General features: G+C 32.5%; 1 protein-coding gene across 1 annotated transcript in view; it reads right to left on the reverse strand.

Annotated features, from left to right (window-relative positions):
* The window catches only part of LOC129980332 (ecdysone-induced protein 78C-like), a 58,997-nt gene extending 47,284 nt beyond the window's left edge, over nt 1-11,713 (reverse strand). The window contains exon 1 of the mRNA XM_056090790.1: nt 10,968-11,713. Within this exon, the coding sequence (XP_055946765.1) occupies nt 10,968-11,193 (226 nt within the window). The 5' untranslated portion in view covers nt 11,194-11,713. The remainder of the gene's footprint in view (nt 1-10,967) is intronic.
* Nucleotides 11,714-23,537: the final 11,824 nt, after the last annotated feature.

A 23,537-nucleotide genomic window follows, 5' to 3' on the forward strand; every position in this document is an offset into this window, starting at 1 on the left:
AGAAAATTAAGTATTATTAAGCTTCTTTTTTTATTCAGATACTGGCCTTTTCTTTCCTTGTTAAAAAGGTGCAAAACTATTTGTGAAAAAAAGTTCTGAGTTTCTTTTACTGACTATCAAAAGATTGTCAATATTTGAATCTATTTTTTATGAGACTCTTGATATTTCATTGCATAGAGAATTTTAGAGAAAGTATGGTTATTTTTCGTTCCAGATTGAAGCAAATAGCTTGAAGCTTCGTAAACACAGATTGCTCCAGAATGACGTTGCATGCTGCATGAACAAATATAAGCTCTTATCATGGAAGCTATATGAAATGAAAGTAGAAACTAAATTCAAAAAGTTTCTTTTATAAAGCTTTTTAGAAATTCGTAATAATAAATAAAAATATTCGATGTTTCCGCCAAAAATCTTTTAGAAGATTTTTTAGTGTAGTCTCCTACCTACAACAATTTTTAAATAAGGAATGCAACAACGAGCAGGAATTCAGATGCATTTCGAATCCGAAGTGAATAAGCGCGGGTGCACAGCAAAAATTTACAATAGTTCGTACACGAACAATATAGAATGCGGAAAAGATATAATGATATTGTTGTTTCTTAAGAAGTTTGAAGAAAATTTTATGTGAATATATGTACAAACTTACTATTTTATGCAATATATATGAAAAATGTGTTTGTGAAAAATGGACTACTTAAACATTAGATTTCCCCATGTATTTATTTTTCAATGCATATTTAGGTTTTCAAAAAACAATACATTTTATTAAAAAAAACAACAATTAAATCATGAATATGAACTCCCATATCTGCATTTTTAGACGCATGTTTTTATGGTTAAGTACTTCTAATCGAAGCTATTCCAAGCTTATTTCTCCCCAAAAATGAGTTTTATCCCCTCAGTTGCACGCGTCAGTTTTTCTGAACCCCTTATTACAATGAGGAGTATGACGCGTGCATCGAATAACAAAATTTTTAATTTTAAATCTGCAATTAAGTGAAAATATTAAATAATTAAATATGAAAAAAATTACTTGAAAACGCATCATTACCTTAAATGCCGTATTATTCTGGGGATTTAAATAATTGTTCCAAATGTGCAAAGATGTACCATCTAATTAGAAAGTAATTTAAATTTGCAAGTCAAGCGGTTAATGTGTTTTATATAAATATTCTATGAATAATTCTTTTAATCATCGTTTGATCAGGACATCTTTATCCAAAGTCTATTAAAAATTTAGAAGCACCTGAAACTATGTAACGTTTTGCCTCGAATAATAATTGAAGGAAAAAAAACATAAAAAGGATACGTTCCTCGATTACATACAGTGGCTCCCAAAATTGAGTATACACTATACTCTTTCTTCTTTAATTTTATTCTTTTTGATCTTAACATTCCTATTTATGGCTAATATTTATAAGAACGACAAAATATACATTAACAAAAGTATTAGGCTAAAAGACCAAACGGAGGAATCAATAACATTTTTAATACGGTAATTTTTATGTCAAAGTTAAAAATTCCAAAGTCGCAAAATTGAGTATACATCTAGCAAAATCTGTCAACAAAAAGAGAAAAAGATAAATTAATATTTTGTTGCCTATCCTTTTGCACTTAGAACAGCTTGTAAACGGTGTGGCATTAAGTTGACAAGATTTTTGAGTTGTTTCGCCGGATATTTTCGACCATTCTTCTTGTAATACTCTTTTTAAGTGTTCCTTGCCCCTAATATCGTATTTTTGAACTGATTTTCCTAATTGTGCCCCCAAATTTTCAATCGTATTGAGATCTGGAGATTGATGGGGGGGAGGGGGTGCAATTGCATTTTACAATTATACAATAACCATAACTATTTTAGCTGTATGTTTTGGGTTACTATTTTGTTGAAACAGAAAACTTGACCCTAAACCTAAATTCTGGGCACTTTTTTTTAAATTGTTCTTCAACATATCCAAATATTTAATTTTGTCCATGATTCCATCAATGAAAACTAAATTTCTCACTCCTTTTGCAGACATACAGCCCCATACAAGAAGTGAACCACCTCCATGCTTGACAGAAGGATTGGTTTTTTAGGAAGAAGTTCAGAATTGGGCTTTCCCCAAACATAACATCGACCATCACTACCAAAAACATTGAACTTACTTTCGTCACTGAATATTACTTGATTCCAGAAGTCAGGAGGCTTTGAAATATGACTTTTAGCAAATGAAATTCTTTTCTCTCGATTTACTTTGGAAATGAATGGTTTTGTTCTGGCTACTCGACCATTATAATTTGCTTTTCGAATTTACTCTTCGAATTGTTTCTGCAGAAACATACTTTCCAATTGTTCTTGAAGTAGATGTAGCAATTTTTGTAGCACTCACCTTAGGATTGTTTGCTACCTCTCGAATAACTTCTCTTGGTCGAGACACTGAGGATTTCTTTTCTTCCTCTTCCAAGTTTATTAGCAATTTATCCATACATTTTATATTTCTGGATAATTTTTTGAACGCATCCTGAACTGCGTTGAATTTCCCTTGCAATTTCTTGTAGAGATTTACCATCTTCAGACAATCGAATAATAAGTTTTCGAATTTCAACATTTGTTTCATTTCTGGAGCTCATTATGATAACCAAAACGTTTGTTTTCGCTTGGAAATCAATGATTGCCAATTAAAATAACAAAACTATTTTACTTATTCATTTGAAAATAAATAATGGTAGTCAAGTCGCATATTTTATAAGGTGTATACTCAATTTTGTGACTTTGGAATTTGCAACTTAGACATAAAATTCACTGTAATAAAAATGTTATTGATTCCTCCGTTTTGTCTTTTAGCCTAATACTTTTGTTAATGTATATTTTGTCATTCTTATAAATATTAGCCATAAATAGGAATGTTAAGACCAAAAAGAATAGAATTAAAGAAGAAAGAGTATAAGGTGACACTGAGTTGAGTATAAATTGAGTATAAGATGTATACTCAATTTTGGGAGCCACTGTAGTTATAACAATGGATGCAGATTCTGAAGAACTTAAGCAGTCATTTATTTAACAAATTGAGTGCATACTTGGATAAACTCTTTTAGTGTAATTAAAAAGTCACAACAAAACAAATATTTACTTTTTGTCATCCATTGCGATCTTTAGTTAGTATTTCATTAGTGAAATAAATGTGGCCCAATAAATTAGATTGCAAAAAAGAAGATATTTTACTTTTAAATAAACTTGATTTACAATTATGCAATTTATTTACTCCACTGATTTATAAGGAATTCACGTAATTTGGTTACAACAAAGTAACTCTTCTTAGCATGCATATTGCACAAGTGTTTTGTTAAATTTAGTAGGATCATTAACTAGATTTTAGTTAGAGAATTAACATAGTGAAAAAAATAAAATAAATTTACCAATTCGTTATCGAGGAAGTAAAAATGAGATGAATAAAACGACAATTAATTTTAAAGTTATTATTCATTTAATTCTGAACTAGGGGAACCAACTCCTCTTCATTTATAATATAAAAGAATATTTCCCTAATAATTCCACTAGCAAGTAATCGAAATACTCGTAGAAATTTTTTTTTTCATCACCTATAATAAAACCTTAACCGAAAGACAGTCGATAAAAATGCGACGCCTTATTCACTTGCCAGCTTTTTGCTTATTCTGCTGCATATGTCGCAAATTATAAGCTGACTGAATGACATTTAAATGAGATGTCTGAAAATTTACGAACTTAACGTCGTTGGCATCCATCGCATTGAATTCTTAGTCGACCGATCAAGAATTTTTGAAAAGTGCTATACTTTATTCGCCTATGACTTTGTTGGCTCTATTGCTAAAAATAGTGCACATTGTAAGCTGAATGGATGACAGGTAGATTCTTGGTAAAGGAGAAGAAAAATCTAATCTATTTTTTTTTTATTTTATAAATGTGTGACTCGAGTTCAGTTTCAATTATTTGCCGAGTTCTTACAGATGAATGGTTATATAAAAAAAGTATAGTTTGCACATTATCTATAATTTAAACTGATACAATGCATTGGTCCTTGTCTGATCTTTTTGAGTCAAGAACTTGCTTCGTTGCTCTCTGTCGAGTGGGATGAGGCGCACAGCCTGTCATTTTCAGTTTGAGAGCAAATAGCGAGATAGTCCGTGGATTCCTTAGCAATCTGAAACATAACTCTCATTTTTTTTTCCTTCATTATGGGACTTAGATTCAAAATCTGTACATTGTTTCTACAAATAATCAGCTGTTTCCTTTTTAGTCCATTATTAAAATCTACGCGATGGAAAAAATCCTGTTTATTTTTAGATTTGCAGGTACCGAGCCTTTAGATAAAACACACTTTATAGAAAATGCGAAAACTATTTAGTTTTCATTCTATAGAAGCAGCAAAAAAGAAACAAATATTTAAACATTTTATAAATAAGTATTGAAGAAAGGGAGGAAAGAAGTTAAAGTGAAATTGAGAAAAAGTGGTAAAATTAAATTAAATATTGAAATCAAACGATCCAAAATTTCATTCTCTTTAGCAGATTAGTTATTGGATAGAACACGTACTTGGGCATTCTCCAATCATTGCTGCTCGGTCGCAAGACGAGCTTTCTTTCTTTTTAGCTCTGCCGATAAGATTTTCGATCGCTGTCAAGTATCCATTCTTTTAATGAATTTTAAACAGATTCGGGGTTATAAAAAGTATCGATTTCCGATGGCTGTATTTAAAATTTCGTCTTTTGGGTTCATCGGGACTGGAAGCGGTTACTGAAAAATTCAATAAGTATATCGCCTTTAACAAATTGCACAGGTGAGCAAATGGAATGGAAACCAAAACAATCTTGCAAAGCAGAATTCGTCTTTCTTTCAGTCATTTCACATGAAGAGAATATTTTCGCAGAAGCGCCTTGAATTTACTTCCATTTAGAAAAACATGTCACAAGTCCGGAAATGTTTCCGATTGGAAGGGTCTTTAACTAATTATTCATTATTTTAAAAACAATGAAATCACGTAATAAATTCTTTTCTCAAATTCATTTCCAGGTAGTACGACTCGAATGGAATCAAAATTTAATTAATCGCTTAACTGTTGATTGATTCCTGAAAACTTGGAATAGCAAGAGAAAATCGATTACAAACACAAAGTTACCAACCACATCTCATGATAAGCAAAGCAGGTAGTGGACGGTTTTTCTCTTTCGTAGGGAGTTCCTAGCGAAGATAGGCTCGCTTCTTCCGAATAAATTACTGCATCATCAGTATTTTGTCAGTGAAACATTTTGATTATTCGATATTTGGTACGAAGCTTCCGCCGACGGGAGAGCAGCTGAGCCTGAACACCAAAACAGCTGGGGTTCACAATGAGAATGTCAAAATATCATTCAATGCAAACAAGACTTTCTCACGAATAAGCCCTTTCAATAAATAAATTGAACTGCGTGGCTCGAGTAGTTGCGGTTGCGGTTCAACAATTCCATGAGATATTGAAATAAAATATAATCCAATTCCATAATAAAATAATAATTCAAACTTATGTAATTGATCCTTAAAGGATTTGTTAACGGTTTGTTTTAAGGAACTGCGTCAAATGCACCTTTCTTATGATGGAGGCAAATTCTTCATCCTGACAGCGTTAAGAAAAGCTTTCGGTCATGAATGTTTCATATTTCCAGTAGGCTTCAACATCGTTGCAATCTATCAGAGATATTTCAAACGAGATGTATTATGCTCTGATTATAACATTAAAACTGTGGTTGAAATTTAAAGGACCTACAATAAAATGTGAAGGATCGTCAATCCCTGAAAAGAAAACAGGTGTCATCTACCGAAGTAATCCACTACTAATTATGATATTCATTGAAAGGAAAAATGAATAATATACTAAAATATAAACATGAAATCTTTAGAGTCAAGAATTTGTTCCTCTTTTTGTACAGAAACATTAGTCAATCCTTGACTTTTAAGCGGGGATTTTCTTAACAGGTGTATGAAAAAATTCACTGCGCGAAATAACACTGCTGTGAAAGTTAAATGTGCGCTAACGGTAACAGGAATGAAGACAATTTCATTATTGTCTTTTGGGAATTGACCTCAATAAGTAAGTCACCTGAGATAGAAGGATTAAGCAGATGGCCGTGGGGAATCTTTGGGAACCTCAGGATTGGGACTCCCGTACTCAGGTATAGAAGTTCAACCCCTGAGGGGGATTTCATAAAGAGAAATCATTAGTTACCTCAGATGTGTTTAGCAGCGTGAAATGTATTGACACAGTTCGGTGCTGTATGTAAAGCTTCCGCGATACTGGAAAAGTAATCATCAGCAATTTTGCTTAGTGTTTTCTCCAGGAGTTTTGTACGTGGAGTACAATAATCAAATGGGATCTGTGCAGAATACTCAAAAACAACTATCGCTTATTCCCTATTCTGCCGCGAATGGCCTGCTGGGATAAAATTGAATGCTTGAACAAGACCTTATATGCAAAATTTCGACCATGATAAATATAATAGAACTGCTTCTTTCCAAATTTCCATCGTGACTCCTTAACTTTATTTTGATCTAGTGCTCTGGTCCTCCAAATTACATTCGAATCCATCAAGGAGTGTTGCATTGTATAACGTTCAAACAAAAGAACATTCAATTTTACATACAAGATTATTTAAAAAATTTATTATTATTTTTTATTTCCATTTGATTTCTTTTAAAGTAAATTCGTTAAACATTTGATGAAAATATAATTTTTTTTTCTAAAAAGAGGGTTAAGATTTTATCCTTCTAGGGCAAAAGTATCAAACTCAAAAACTAGCACAGAGCTAAAATCTAATATTATTGGGCCAAGCACAAAACAGCATCGATTTAATTCGAAAAAGGGCAATAAAAAGAACAAGCATAATGGGAAAGTTAATGTTTTCTGCTAAGTGCTTGGCGTCTTTTCACCGGCGCCCTCTTTCTTGGATATCTTGTCCGAAGCTAATGTAAGTGTTAGTAATGTCTAGATTTGACAGGAAACTTATTTCTTTCCATGAATTCACACGGACAAAAAAATATCGCACATAGAAATCACAAAAAAATTACGTATAACGAGAGATTTTACTACAAAATCTGCGCTTGCCGGGCCTCGTGATAGTTTACAGAGATTCTAAAAATGCGATTAAGGCATTAGAAATTCATCCGAATCTGGAATTTGATTAAATTTTTTGTGTGTGTGCTTCAAATGCACACACACAAAAAAAAATCCTGAAATCTTATTTTTTTAATTCCCTGATCTAGTAGTAAAGAAATTTTTGATTTTTTCCCCGATCCTCAACGTTTTTCATAATGAATAAAATTTACTCACACCATCTTCAATGCAGATGATGATTTTTTTTACCCTCTAATCAAAAGTGAAACTCATCGTTCCGTTTTATTCCCTCTCCTACTGTTTCAATGACCCATTCTCTATCGACATTGGCAATGAAACGGTTCTTCGTGCAGGCGGAAACCACTTGAGATTTTCATTGACTGTTGAACTCCCTTTTCCCTCCCCTCAAAAATTTAGAGTTTAAAAATAAAAAAAAATAAAAAAAACATGTTGCAAACCTCTAAAAAGCAAAATTAAAAAAAAAAAAATCTTGTCTGTTTGCGAACATGATAGCATAAAAACTCAACGAGCTAAATAGATAAATTTGGTATGTGATCTTACATTAGAACTGCTATCAAATCTTGGAAGAAATTGGTTCTCTTGGTCTGCATGTTAACATGAAATTGAATGCATCAGCCGAATTAGCTTTCTCCATTGCCCTAGAATGTTACTGGGAGAGAAAAAAAATTCACTGCTAAAATTTTGCTAGGCAGTGATAGCTCCCTTAAAAATATACTTTTGAAATACATCCACTGCTCTAAATTATTATTGTGTTGTAAGTTCTCGATTTTGTAACAAACTGAAGCTAAGTTTTAGCAAAGGGCACGCAGTTCCCTCCCATGACGTCGATTTGTTTCAAAAACAATCACAGCATCTTCCTTCCAAATAACAGCTGTTTGAGCTGCGAAACTAATCTCTGCCATGGGTAAGCTTCTCGAAAGGATTTTTGGTGAGTTTCTCAATTGACTCTTCAGTGAGATCTCTGCACAAAGTATCGGAAAAGAATTCCGAAGTCGTAGGAACGGGGGAAAAACAAAGCATGCTTCTTTCTAAGATAAAGTAAATATCAAAATTCAGAAGAAATGGCCTTGCAAATGTCTTCATGTGAACACGGCGAACTAGAGAATGAAATTGAGCATTTACACCAAAATTCAAAATTTCCATCAAATTATGATCCAGAAGCTGATTATTGGTAAAACAAACACATCGTGTAATAAAAAAACCCAGATAAATGAATTTCAGTATGCCTTCTAGTTACCACCAATACATTTGGGACCAAATGCATACTCGATTTGCATCACTGTGTTACGAATCTGAGCACGAAACGAGAGTTCGCCGCGTGAGGCCAGTTGTATGGAGGTGATGTAAAAATAATTTAGGGATTTTTCCTACCAAATTAGAACATGAACTGTGAAGAATACACTCTCAACAACGATTTGATGTTTTCTTTAACTCGCAATCGTAGGTCTCCCAATAAAAAGCGTGACCGCACTCTCGTTGTTGCATTGGGCATTCGAAGAGCCACGATCTGCCCGACAGACATTTCCCCCAACCGATCACGGAAGCTGCAACTTGCAAACGAAGCCATCTAATTTTCAATATGAAGACCTTCAGAAAAAGTTTAACGATCCCAACATGTTTCGTGCAGGTTTACTTTTGATTCAAGGTAACGAATCATCGACATTTATCATTCGTTTTCAATGCATTCGTCATTTGATACACTTTTTTCATTGAATTTCTTTCAATTAATTCGAAAATCGAGCTGCTTAAGAATCTGAGCTATTGCAAATTGCTGTAGAATCGTTGGCTAACCTCAGGCATCGAATCTTTTATGGCCATAATCAACTAATATTTGTGAAAAATCACAGGAGAGAAATTTGGCAACTGTTCATTGCATATTAATCATCAACGCCATTTACGCATATCAAAAATTTTATTTCTTTTTTTTTGGGGGGGGGGGGTGCGAAAGAGAAGAAGGGGAATAAAAAAAAATTAAATACAGCTAAAATTCTCTTCATACCACTATGCGAACATATTCAAACGCAGTCACGCTTAATTTGTGTCAAAATTAATATTAATGAATCAGATGACTGACACGAAATGAAAAAGCTAAACTATCTGTTTGTGGAAACTGCATTTATTTTGCCCCAACTTAATATTTTAGATGGTTCCTCCAAAAGAACCTCTGCTTTTCAGCACAAAACAAGACTTGGACAAATTTGTTTTGAGAACCTGGCTTGTTTTGGAAATTTCAAATTGATTCTGATTGAAAAGTAGCGAAACATTAAAACAGTCTAATTTTATTTGCCCAAGATTATAAGTTGAAAAATCAAGAAATCTATTATTTATTTTGAAATGGCATGGAAATACACAAAGCTAAATATCTTATTGAATTTGAAGATCAATAATTAAATACCGGTGACTTGCTGTATTCAAGTCATAATATATGAGGAAGTGGACCGTTTCTTTCCAAACTATGTTTTGCTATTAGGTAAATGCTAATGACTTTATTTTCCACCCCTTGTACATGTAACCTAATAAAAGCTTCTATTCTTGTAAATAAAATTTTTTCTAGAAATTGGATGAGTAATAAAAAAGAAAAAATTTGCTCAAAAACTGAATACAGCGATTTCTAATTGATATTTTTTAAACATATTACGTATGGTTAACTTAAATAAACATTGCTGATGATCTAAACAGTTTTCATAAAATTGTCTTTCTTTTTAAATTTGAAAGAAAAAAAAATGGATAATTAAATTTGGAGGGAGGAAAAATATTTTAATAAATTTAATTTAAAAAACTTGGGTAATCGAGTTTTTTTTATCTTGCTGTATTAATTTTAAAATAAGCTTTTATTTAATTGAATGTTTAAATGAATCCAATTTTGATTTTTTTAAACAAGTTCTCCCAAATTTATTATTATTATTTTTTGTAACATTTGACTATAAAAAAAACACTCTTCTCTGAATTTTCATAATAAAAATTAAATAAGATTATTGCTTACGATGAAAACTAAATAAAAATAAAAATGTATATTAAAAGAAGCCTATCAATTATAGATTTCGGATAAGTCTCACAAACCTCCATCTCAAAATGGGAAAGAATTTTCAAATTTAATTTCCTCCCTCCCCCTCCTTTCTGAGGATGAAAAATCATGTTTGAGATTGAATCTGTAAGCAATGAACTCGAAAGACGAATTCAATACGAACTTCTCACTTAAGCTGTAGATTTCACTCAAATTATTTCAGCAGCAAAAAGTCCGTCCGAGCGCTTTTGCATTCAGTAATTCAAAAATCCCATAAACTAGTTTAATGAAATTTTGCAAATGCATTTGTCATCAGAATTGCTGACCTGGGTCGAACTTAAGATAAAATTCAAATACTGAATGGTTTTCTATCAGTACATGTGAAGGCGATAATTCCAAAGGGCAAAAAGCTGTGACGAAACTTCTGAATTGTAAAACTTTGAATCCTATCAATCAGAGAATGGAAAATGCGTTCTCGACACTTTTCTGGCACTTAGAACGAAGACAGTACAAAACATTCTATGTCCGCTCGGCACCTTAACGACGGAGGAGTTAAGCGATTGGAAAACGGCAATCTGGGAAGCGATAACGAAGTCTCTTCCCGCTTACAACAAAATCTCAACCGATCCTCGGCGTTAGTTTTATCAGCGATGTCATGCATCAAACAAGTCCAGATTAAAAAATGAATTTCTCCTTCGCGGTCCTACTGCGTCTCAGCAGACCTTCAACACTACATCTTCCATTTTGCAATAGCCTCTATCCCTCCACTTGTTTTCTGAATGAAATGGTAACAATACTTTTATAGACACTCTACCGAAGTAACGAAAATCTGTACTTACCCGAGGAGGTGGGTCGGTCCCTCGTTGTTCTCTGGGGTCGTGGAAACCGACTGAAGGTGGAAGGGTCCGACGGCAGAAATCCCTCCGTGTGGATGAGTTCCAGAAGATCAAAGCCGAGTACGTCTTCCCTTGTTACCCGGAGATCGGTCACTGTGCTAGTCACTGGGGGACATGTCTCCAGTTCAGAGAATGCATCCATTTCCAGAAGGACGCTGTTTCTTTTCATTCAATTAAAGCTTCAGTTCTTTTTTCAACTTTTATGACTGCGTAAACGACAAATAGTAAAAAGGAAAATTGCCAAAAGTGCTGGATACCTGCATTTGCATAAATTTTAAATGAAACGAACCTTTATTCGTTTGCTTCAAGGCAATCGGAACACCAAAATAGACAAGGTTTCCTGTTAATGAACAACAGGCACGTGAGGAATCCCCAGTTTGAACTGCAGTGATTCTTTCGGGATCGATTTAGATCAATTCAATTTTTGATTCCAAGTGGCTGCTGGGCAATCGAGACAAAACGCATTTGATCCAATGGAACGCTTCAGCTTGCAGAGATACAGATAGGAATACCTTTAAAAATAAAAGTCTGTAGCCCAAGTATTTATGACTAGCGGATAATTCGCATTAAGAATCACAATCAACTATAACAAAGAATAAAAACAGTTCCAAACAATAGGACGCATTGTGGGATAATTCGCAGCATCCCTCTACAAATGTGCGAGGGTGCCTCTCGCCGGCTCCCGGAATGCTCCCTTCGCCCGCTAGTTCAAAAGCATCGTACGCGTTCGGGGAACGAGAGAGGGGTTGCGTTGCCCCAGCACGGTCGTTGAACTAAAGAAGAATGTATCTTCTGGTTGGTCAGGAAGAAACCCGTCCCGGCGAGGTGTGGCCTGCTCTGCGATCACCTCCCATCTCACATAGGGATTGGCTGTATTCAGCTACGTTGAGCCAAATAACAATAAATAAACAAATGAACCTGTCAATTCAGTTCCGAAAATTCAGAAAAATGAAATGCTTCTGACCATTCAGTTCAGAAAAATGAAAGAGAAAAAGACTTTAAATCTAAACTGGCAGCAAAGACTTAAAATTCTCAATGAATGATGTATAATTAACAAATAGTGTGCGTCATAATGATCCAATGAATTCGTGATTGTTAGTTCTAAAATGAGGTTTCTATTCAGGTTTAAAAAGGTGTTTAAATAAATACGCACACAAACGAGAGTTTTTTTTATGATTTTGCAAAAATATATATAACTTTTTAAGGACAGGAATTCACAGTTTATTGAATCACAGATCAAAATAAAAATGGTTCATGCTGAAATACCGTGTCTCCGCATGGAAGCGAAAATTTAAAATAGAATCATGAGATGCAATACATAATTTAGCAACTTCAATAAGTAAATAATGTACAGAATTTTATGTAATGGAAATAAACATTTCGTACTTTATCGAATGAAAGAAAATAAAATTATGAACTCACAAAGTTGATTTCAGCGTAGAGAAGCATTGCAGAAACGTGTTTGGAAGAGAGAGCAAATTCCAATCCGTTCATTTTCAAGCCTTCGGTGTCTCTGCTTCGCCAGCGCACCGAGCTTTGCTGAGAATAGAAATAGACCAGTCTTGAATGAACTGTTCATAAAAAATTTGTATCCAAGAAAATACTATCAGTTATTGAATTATTTCCTTACTCCTTCTAACTAGATCCTTCAAAATCAACTATCAATATTACAATGATTGAGCATGTGAAGGCCTCCATTTTCTATAATCAGACACGGCGATGGGATTCGTTTCCGTCAGAAGAAAATGCGGCTTGATGTCGCATTGGGTGCTGTAAAGAGAAATACATATACTTTAATTTTTTTTTTCTCTCTCTTCGAACTGTAAATGTGACTGGAGGTGACAGTAAATAAAACAGCTTTCATTCAAGTCTTCCGTTGGAACAAAAAAGCAATGAATGAAGAATGTTTTCTTCTCGGCAGTCTCTGAAATCTTAATGTCTATAAGAAAGAACTTGAACAAAAATTCTTGTTATATTTTCTGTCATTGAAAACAGTTCAAGAATACAATTTCATTTTTAAAAAGGCCAGATGCACATTCCATCCCCTCAAAGTCTTTTTACTAGCTGTCAATCATCTTTTTTTTTTTAAATATATATATATATATATATATATAAATAGTTTACAGTAATCGTCCCCTTTCTGACACAAAAAATATATCAAAGCCTAATGAATGACCGAATCCTACAGAAGATCGAAACCGGAGTGTAAAAAGAATCGAACAGCAGAAGTCTCTCGGAAGAGAAGGAGCCTATCCATCAGTGTTGCAGTCGTTTTTCTGAAAACTCGTCGTCGAAGTAGTTTGTTTATTGCGTCGCTTTCTAATTCTGCAAATATGTAAAAAAATTAATATTTTAAAAATTTATTCCTTACATTTGAATAAAAATACGTAATTTATGGATTCTAAAAGAAGGATTTGATTTTCTGTGATGATTCTTCTCGGCAATTTTAGTGGTCGCTGTTTCCTTTTTTTAACATGCTATTTATGCTGATATCATTGATGTTTCGGAAGCCGCATCGTGTTGCTTGCTCTTCGGTTGCGTTGTTATAGGCTTTGTCCCTTTCGTTCAACTATTTGATATAAATCATTGCTCAGTCTTTTTATCTAATGAGCGATATGAGTGAGTCAGAAAGAGAGCCCTTCCGACATTGATTTTTATATTGGTCCATTCTTTCTTTTCGAAATCCATTTAGAGCACCTCTAATGAGTCGAGACTCTCTTCTCAATAGCTGCTCTTCAAATGCTCAGTCACTCTTCATCACGCTGGGAAACAATTTACAATAAATACCAAGTTTACTTGGTAACTTTATAAGTTACCAATGTCATAATACCAAGTATTATGACATTTACTAAATTTTTATTTTTCATGTCTTTTAAAAAATGCAAAAGTTAGTAATGTTAAACAATGAATTTAAGACTGTTTACTTTCCGCTTTCCTTTCAACAAAAGCATCGAATATTTCTTCCAAATCTTGCCAAATGACGCTTCCTCTCATTTAACAGCTCAAATTAGGTTCCCACAGGTCGTGGACCTATCCAATTGCTATCCAGCTGGTTTTGTTTATTTGGATCCTGGCGGTTTGTTTTAACAACATCAATTCTGGTCAGATTCCGTTTTCGAGCCACCAAGAGAGTTTATTTTCTTTCTGTTTTCACTTCCGCAAGTCTTCATCGAACATCTGCCAGCAGTTTGGGAATTAGGTTAAGATCGTGGGAGCACCCCTTTCTGCACCCCTTTGTTGCCTTCCGGAAGTAGGGGGGAAGAGCACCTTTCATGGCAGAAAAAGGAAATAATGCTTTTATGTTTGAGGTCGAATGTAGTTGTCGATTTTTTACAAATCTGTTCAGGAATGTAGAATACATTTCGAAATGATGCCATGTGACGCCAAGTAACTAAGATTCAAGTAATGCTTGCATCTAAATTAATTTTTCTGGATAAAGCGATTTTTTCAATGGGTTGCTTTTTCTTTATACTGTTTTCATCGAACTTCAGCGAGTATTATTTTATTTTGCACATAAAAAGAGAGTTCTTTTTAATTAAAAAAATTCAGATTCGCATTTTTGAACAGATATAAACAAGGCTAAATCATTTATTTTATTCGTTAAGCTTTAAAAGCGTGCACGTCACACTTCTAGACAGCTTTTGCTCTCTCGCATACTAAGAAAAATCATCAAAAAATTCCACTTTGAGCCAGTAATATCCGTGAAGCGATTATTGAAAACGCTCTTTCATATTATAAAATATTTAATCCAGTATTTAATTTTAACGACAGCTCCACTCATAGTTTTCGATCACTTTTCTAAAAAAAGAACTTAAAGTCCTGATTGGGTGATTATTAGAAGGGATACAGATTGAAAAGAAAGTTTTTAAATAAATGAATTAGTGCAAATAATGTATTTGAATAATGCAGAAAAGTTACTTTTTAAATCAATAAAATTTTAACACTTTTCTACAGTTTTCATTCATGTGGAGGGAATGGCCAAGCTATGGTCAGGCCATCAGGGTAGTTGTCTTGGGCGCTAATATCAGGAGGTGAGGTAAAATCGAGGAATTTGTTAATTGCATTAAAGAAAAAAAATAGTCTTTTTTAAGCTCTTATTCCCCAAATCCATAAATGGTTCCAATCAAATGAGGAAGAATGAGGGGAATGAGAAGGAAGGATCTTCCGCTCACAGTTCTTTTTACAAACTGGGAACTAATTCAAACTGGGTTTCTCAAAAGAAAATGACAAACAGAGATCTTTAACAGATGTCTGATTACCATAATCTTTGTCAGAGCTCAGATCTTTTTTAAAGAAAGAAGGAAGGGGAAGTATGTTTGGACATTCCATTCATAAAAAGAAAAATAATATATCGATTAATTCAGTTTATCGTAGTAGGTAAAATGTTACAGCTTCCAAATTCACACTAAGTGGATATCCGCTTTTACATAAGTTTGTGACAAATCTGAAATAAAGTATTTTCCCCATTTTCAAAGGACGGAACAATTTTACTAATTTGGTAAAAAAAATTCTAAACTGAGTCTATTATAAGGTACTAATATTTAGAATTGCTCTGGATAAAAAAATAATATATGTATTGTCTTCATTTCTATTCGTTTTTTTAAAAATGCTGTTAGTATTTTTAAGTATATAATAAAAAAAAATACATATCTGTTTTACATTTTTACAACATGTGAAAATTATCCGGGAAATAGCTGTTCTATTTCTTTATTAAGCATTTTTTAAATGTTTAAGTTAAAATATATCAAAATTAGCAAGGCAATGCGAAAATTTAGGAAAATGTCATTAAAAATAATTTAAACGTTTTTTTAAACACATGATTTTTAAAATGATTTTGAAATTGGTCTTTATAATGAATTTCTGATCAAAGAGATATTAATATTCTCCAGTAAAATTAAAAGACTATTTTTGATAATTGTCTACTCTCGTATTGTCGTATTTCTGGGTATGTAATTGCTACAAACAGAGTGGGAATGTGCACTCATAAAAGATTTTTTTTAAAACTTGAAACAGAGTTTTAATTATTTAAAAAGTAAACAAAATATTAATGTTCTTCAGTTCGAACTGCTGAAAGGATTGTTAAAATAATTTGTAATTATATACTTTTTATATATATATATATTATTAAATATTACTAATTCTACAGGGTGTCCCAGAATGTATACAGCATCTAATATTTACAGATTCGAAGAGAACACGTCAAGACGAGTATTTTGACATGCAACATGTGGAGTCCCCGAATATAGCGTCGTAGTCTAATTACACGAAGAAAGTTAATTACGAATCCGACAGTTTGTATTCCAAATTACGATGCTTACGACGATTGCACAACATGGAAGCTACCCGAATTGACTATGCAGATTTGAGGCAAGTAATGTGAGGAAAAGGGTGTCTGCAAGTGAATGTGCAAATTCCCGCCGCAGCATATAAAGCTAGAAAACAGGTTTTGAAAATGAATCGCGCGTTACTCGCTAAGAAATTACTGTATACTGTATATAATAATTGTGGTTCTGAAATGAGCAAATATTCGATTGTGCATCCTGTTTTCATGGTGCTGACTTATCATGAATTGCAATCACCAGCGGCTGCGGTGAAACGATTCAAGAAAAAATTCGGCAACCACCACAACATAAAAGACACGACGATCAAAAGAGCATACGAAAGATTTAAGGAAACCGGCATCGCGTTGGACAATGTGCTAGCAATGGGAGAAAACCTGATACGGGCAAGAACGGAAGCTAATGTTCAGAAAGTGAAAACATTGTGCAAAACAAGTCCATCCACTTCGGTACGACATGTGACACGACAACTCGACACGTCCAAAAGCACGGTGCATCGGACAGTGAGGAAAGATGCGGCTCTCTTCCCTTATAAGATTTAAATCAATCAACCTCTGATCGATTTGGACCGATTTAAGGAGGAATGGTTTTGCAAACACGGTGATTAATAAGGTTGAAAGTGACTAAATTGATTTTAATCAGATCTGGTTCAGTGACGAGGCGCATTTCTATCTCCAAGGATATGCTAACAAATAGAACAGGAGGTTCTTCTTCTTACTCTCTGGATCTTAACCCGTAGGTCTTTTTTTTTTTTTTTTTTTTTTTTTTTTTTTATAGGGACAGTGTATCTCACAATAAACCTCAACATTGGGCGACTTGAGAGCAGCAATTGAAACAGAGGTAAAAAAAAAAAAAAAAATTTAAACAGATGTTATACAGGAAACAATTGCGAACTTCGATTTGCCCAGTCATTTGTTCGAACTGTTGACATTTTAAAAATTTGCTGCATTGAAAGTTCTCAATAAACATTAATTTTCACTTTTTTTTTTTTTTTTCATTTCTTGAAGTTTTCATTCATTTACCTTCACACCTTAATTAGACAATGAATCTATATTCGGGGACCCCACATATTTTACATCAAAATACTCCTCTTGACGTGTTCTATCCGAATCTATAAACATTAGACGATGCATACCTTGTGGGATACCCTGTGCTTTAATAATACTTTTAAAAAATTTATGCCATTTTAAAATGATTTTTTTTTCTTGAGGTGCAATTTAAACTTATATGCTTAAGCAATTGTTTTAAAATATAATTTGAAACTAATTTTATTCTTAAAATTCAACTCTCCTTTATTGCTTCAAGTCTTTAAATCTTTTGTTTTTCTACTGTTTAGATTTTCGTCCTCTTTTATTTTCAATCAAGAACTTCCTTTTTATTTGAAGATCAAATTTATAGTGCTATATTTTCTAAGTGTATCTGAACTATTTAAGCAGTTTTTATAAATTCTAAAAGATGTCAATATTTTTAATTAGGCATTTTTGAAATTTTATTTTTTTTTCTTTTTAAGGTATGTGCCTACCCTAAAATAAACGTTTTCGTGAAAATTATCGAAATTTTTATTACGTGCTCATTTTATAGCCCATACATTTGCGATTCCAGAACTGTTCCATTTTTGTTCTTACGTTAATTAGAAGCAAAGTTACAGCCCAATGAATAAACCGGAAGTTGATTTTTTGCAACCGGAAGTGGGAATGTGGGAGTGAATTGCATCATTTAAAAAATATATATTCTTTCAGTACTTGCTTTTGAGTTTCTAGTTTAATATTTCAACTTTAAAAGTATACTATACTTAAATATCAAAAGAAAATTCTAGAAGCCAATGGCTTGTTTGACTTCAGCAATAAGAGCCATGGTTATGGGCATATATTGATCAATTCATTGAACATATTCTGTCCTAAATATTTAGGAATTCAATTTGACTGAGCTAAAAGAAAGACTGCGTAGAAAACTTTTACTGTCTTCTGGTAATCTACTTAATTTTGACTAATCTTCAGAAATTTATCTCGAGACTGATAAATCCCTGGCAGACAAAACAATGCTTTACTTCCCGTTAAAAAAAAAAAACAAAAAAAAAAAAACAATTTTCTAGGGAAATCTCTTAACCGATGCATCCAAGGTGCCTTTTGCGTTTTTAATAATCGTATTTAGCATCTAAATAAAAAAATTCAAACATTTTGATTCAAAAACTGCCTGAAATCCAAGTCGCACGTATTCTATGGAAGTGTTTCGTCTCCAGAATTAAATTGTCTCATTGGATAGACTCAAACAGTCTGTCTCTTAGGAATCTGATTTATTCCGTTTCGTAATGGAGATAAATGTTGTATATTTGAAGTTTGGCAAATCCTTATAAATTATCCTTCTAAATACTTAAACAAAGAACCCAATCTTCGATTTTTCTGACTACAGGTGAAGAAACTGGCTTTCTCAGTCTCCATTTGCTCTCGTCCATAAAAATCTCTCGGTGAATTAGATGCCATTTCTAAGGCTCTTTATACAGATTTGTATATCGGATTAGATTTGTCCATAAGCAATTTTATAAGCCAGTTTTAAACTTGAATCTTTGCCATCTAAATACTATTTTAAATGCCTTGTAATTCTTTTGTCTTAATCGAGTAAAAAGTTCCGTAAAAGGCAATGCAACTACTGATTAACAACCAATATTAGTTGATCTCATCAAGTCTTTCTATATTTGAATAAATTGTATTTAGGCCTAAAGCATGCACGAGATTCAATGTCCTCGTAACAATACCAGTGGAATGCTAAAGATTAAATTTTTCCGCACATTTTTCTCTGCGTACGCTTGTGCTGACTAAATTTCAAAAATTTATTGTAGAACTCCAGTGGTCGAGATTATGACAAATTCTGGTCAGTCTCCAATTGCGGCAACGGTTCACTAACTTCACTTCTATATACCATGCTTTTGTCTTGATATCTATTTGTAGCTTATCTGGTCTTCTCTGTTCGTAGAAAGCTTTTCCGATTTCTCTTTGCATTCATGCATGGAAAGCATAGTATATCGCGGTTACTTTAAACTCTTCTAAGAATAACAGCTGAATACATAGAGGCCGGTTATCCACTACTTTAGTCTATTTCGTCATAGGTAGAATGGTGATCGCTTAAATTTCAATCTATTTTGTTTAGATTTTTTCAAATTTCAAACTTATTAGCTTTTCACATAGTCAAAGTGTAATACTGTATTTGAATTGTATATGCATATCTAAAGAAAAAGACGAATCAAATAATGCATTCAATTAGGAAATGCCCTAATCAGCTTTAAAGTAAAAAAAATATCTGAACTCGCATTTAGCCTTTGTATTATTCTTATGGTATATGTTTCATGTGCGTGCAGAGTGTCTCCAGTTCTAGTGCGTGCAGAGTGTCTCCAGTTTTAGTGCGTGCAGAGTGTCTCCAGTTTTAGTGCGTGCAGAGTGTCTCCAGTTTTAGTGCGTGCAGAGTGTTGTAAATGGCGCCATTTAAAACGAGATATCTATTAAATGTTATGAAATTGAAATTATTTTCTTGCGCATATAATATGTATAAATGTAAGTGTGTGTAATCTCAGTTTTATGTATTACAATTGGCTGTATGCAATTTCTAATTATCCTTTATACTTGTATACTCCGTAATTTTTCTAAGATAATTCTAGTATATAAAAGGCCGACTGTAAATGCATTCGACTGTGTGTAATAAAGTTGTTTTGTTCAATCAAATTTGTCATTTGTTAATTTATATTAATCGTCAGATCTCTATTCTTTGCCGGCTAAGGAAAGTCATTACGGAAACAAAGTTCGAACTAAAGATTTTAATGTGTTGACTATATATTTTAATTGCATCCTAATCTGAAATTAGTTTGTGAACCAAATTTCGAGTGTAAATTTATTTATATTCAAAATATTTAGAGGTTTTGAAGACCTATTCTTAAACTAAAAATGTTTTGTACATAAGTATTTCGAACGAATGCAATACCCTCTACTAATCTGAACTAAAATATTTTATAAAGACAATTTCTTGGATGATTTTTTATTCGGTCATAAATATCTCTAACCAGCAAGAGCATCAAGTTTTGAAATTATGCAATCTCCAGATACTTCTGACAATTTAACAAAATACTGATAAGTTTAATCATATTCTAGGTAATAAAACTCTGTAAATCTCGGAAATCCCCAATTACTCAAGTGTTAAATCTAATGTGTGTACAGTTCTCAACAAAATTATCAAAATATTATAATTGCAAAAAATCCTTGTAAATTTGTTGCTATCGCATCTACGGAAAATTGATATCGATGGAAATGACTCAAGACAATTTTATGGAGTTTCGGTTTTTATCATCTCCGTATTCATTGTAGGCATTAGCTTCTTAAAAAATGTCCAATTCATTACAAGCAATTAACTAGTTTTAGAAAGCATGTTTTAATTGCGTTTCCCATCGTCTTAACTATAAATCAATTGTCGAAAAACACGGTACGTAAGAAAATACAAGCGAAGCTGGAGAAGTAAAACGTTCTATATTAATCGGTTCAGTTGATGTTTAAGCATAAACTTCATTTAACAATACAAATGTCTTTAAATAAAAAATAATACAAACGATTCTTCAATTTTGTTGCTGCCAATCCGCTATAAATTTATTTAGATAGAAAAATTCTTTCAGAGTTAATTAGAATCACTTTCAGTTTAAATACAAGCAACTAACGCCATTGTACTTTTAACAATATATTTCACCATTATATTGTGATAATATTGATAACTCAAATTTAGGCGACCATAAACAAGTGCAAAATAAGGGAAATTTGGCTGATTTTGCTATCAAAATACCTATTTGATTGCTCGGTAATGAATAATTAACTAAAGTTAGTAAATATGGCTACAAGGGATACAATTAATTACAAAATATGCTAAAAAAATTATTTTTAAGAAGAATGTAATGGAACAAAAATGATAATTATCAGAAGGAAAAAAAACACTAATAAGAATAAACAGATTGCTCTTTTATTATTAGGCATGATTACATAGCAATAACAAAATAATATGAATTACTAAAAGATAAAGAAAACTTTAAGGTTCATAATAAAAAAACGAAAACTTCATAATGCATTTTATGCATAATGCCAAAAACTAAAAATCAAATACAAAAATTATTTGTTGTTACAGAATGGTCTTTGAAAGTTACACAACATGCAAGTATAAAAGATACTGTACATGCATGAGGGAGAGTCACTCCAAAATATTTGTACATTTTAATTCTTAAAATAGCTCTTTCTATTGTAACCCTTACATCGGATATCCTGCAGTTATCAATTCTTTCAGTATTATTAAATTGAATACAGTTCTTTAAAAATTTAGGACATTTCAATTTATATCCTATTTTTCTTAGTTCTTGTTCAATTTGGGAGACCAAATTGAACAAGAACTGCAATCACAACATCATTCGATTCTAATACATTCATCAGATGGCTTGAAATAAAAAGTTCCTTGGCAGATATACTACCACAGAATAATGGTAAAATGAAGCTAATGGCTCCTGAAGGCATTAGGACTATCATATCTTTTAAAGTATTTATTTTCTTATAAAAACTGGAAGTCATTTGCTGTTCTACTGGATTGCTAGGTGTCTATATAGGAAATTCGGTGCAGTCAATAATGACTCTGGTGTCTTTATTTTCAGTACCAAACTGCTTTGTCATGGTTTCAATAACTAATGACTTTAGAGGAAATATAGGTAAAAATTTCAACTTTTCATAAAAGACTGTTGTTACAAAATAAAAACAATAGAATCTGAAATTTCCAACAAAATAGATGCAAATTCATTTGAAATTCCAGTTCTTAATTTAACAACGAACAGAACATATAAATCAACTTAATGCTTCGACCAATTTAATTTTTTTAAGATCTGCTTCAGAATTCAAAAAAGAATATATATAGAGGAAAAACCTTTCTTTAATGAAACCTGCCAATGCCTTCATTTTAATATCATCAATATTCTCTGGAATGAATCTCTTTCTCACAGAATCCTGAAGTTCTTGCAGTTCATTTTGACAATTGCTGATCTTGCCGATTATTTCAGAAAAAGTAATAATCTAGGGAGATGCAGAGTGCATTCCACTGAAATCAGAATTCATGCCCAATAATCAATTCTTTTGCATTTATATATTTAACTAAATAACATGTATTTTCAAAACTTATATATATAGAGAGATACATTTCTTATATGCAGCATTCAATTTATCAAATTAAGAACACTTTTAATAAAATACATCAATTTTAAATGCTGATAACAGTCAATAAGAAAGTTAGATTTTCAGTAGTTAGTAAAGAATACACTTATTAAATAAACATTTAAGAAATTTATTCACTTCCAACCAAGTTTAGCATTATAGCGGTTGTTAATTTTAAGTTAGGAGTGATTTTTTACAACAGGAATTTGTTTACTTACATCAATTAAATTTAGATGAGATTTTGCAGGAAAAAATGTAATGCAATATTCATGTAAACAGTTTAAAACCTTCTACGCATATTCAAAATTATCAGAAATTTCATGAAGTGTAAAGTAAATTAGAAATGCAGTCACGATTTTGTTAAATTGTCCCCATTTGTTTTTGACGGCAAATCGTTTACCGATTTCTTTTCTTTGAAGGGTTTTTCTAAAAAAAATTACTGGTCAGTTTTGGGTTTCAGTTTCCTATATTTAGTAAATGGAGACACACTGAATGAATTCTTCAAAATAATCGGAGCATATCTCTGCCTTCGAAGAGGACTTGAAACCTTCTATTCCAATGCTAACTACCGTCAGGATTGTTGAAAGGAAACTAAAACATTTTATCGTGACAATCACTTTTGTGTTTCGTATTAAACATCCAGTAGCACAACAGTGTTTCATCTTTTAACATATAATAAGAGGAAAGAAAATGACTCAAAATTATAACTTCAAATGTAAATAAAAAATCCGCTTCATACTTGGCGGTGAATGCTAATGGCAGACTCATCGACGAAAGCTTTGCGGATGAAAGTTTAAGCGCCATGCACAGAAGTACATGACATGTGATTTTTACGTCACATGAATTGATCCCATTGTAGAAATGGTTAGCAAAAATGTTGAAAAGCATAACATTCAGCATAAAACGAATATTTATTTATTTTTTTACAGAAATATAAGTATTAGCTCTTATTACAGTAC

The sequence above is a fragment of the Argiope bruennichi genome, chromosome 1 (genome assembly GCF_947563725.1).
Source record: "Argiope bruennichi chromosome 1, qqArgBrue1.1, whole genome shotgun sequence".
Lineage (NCBI taxonomy): Eukaryota > Metazoa > Arthropoda > Arachnida > Araneae > Araneidae > Argiope > Argiope bruennichi.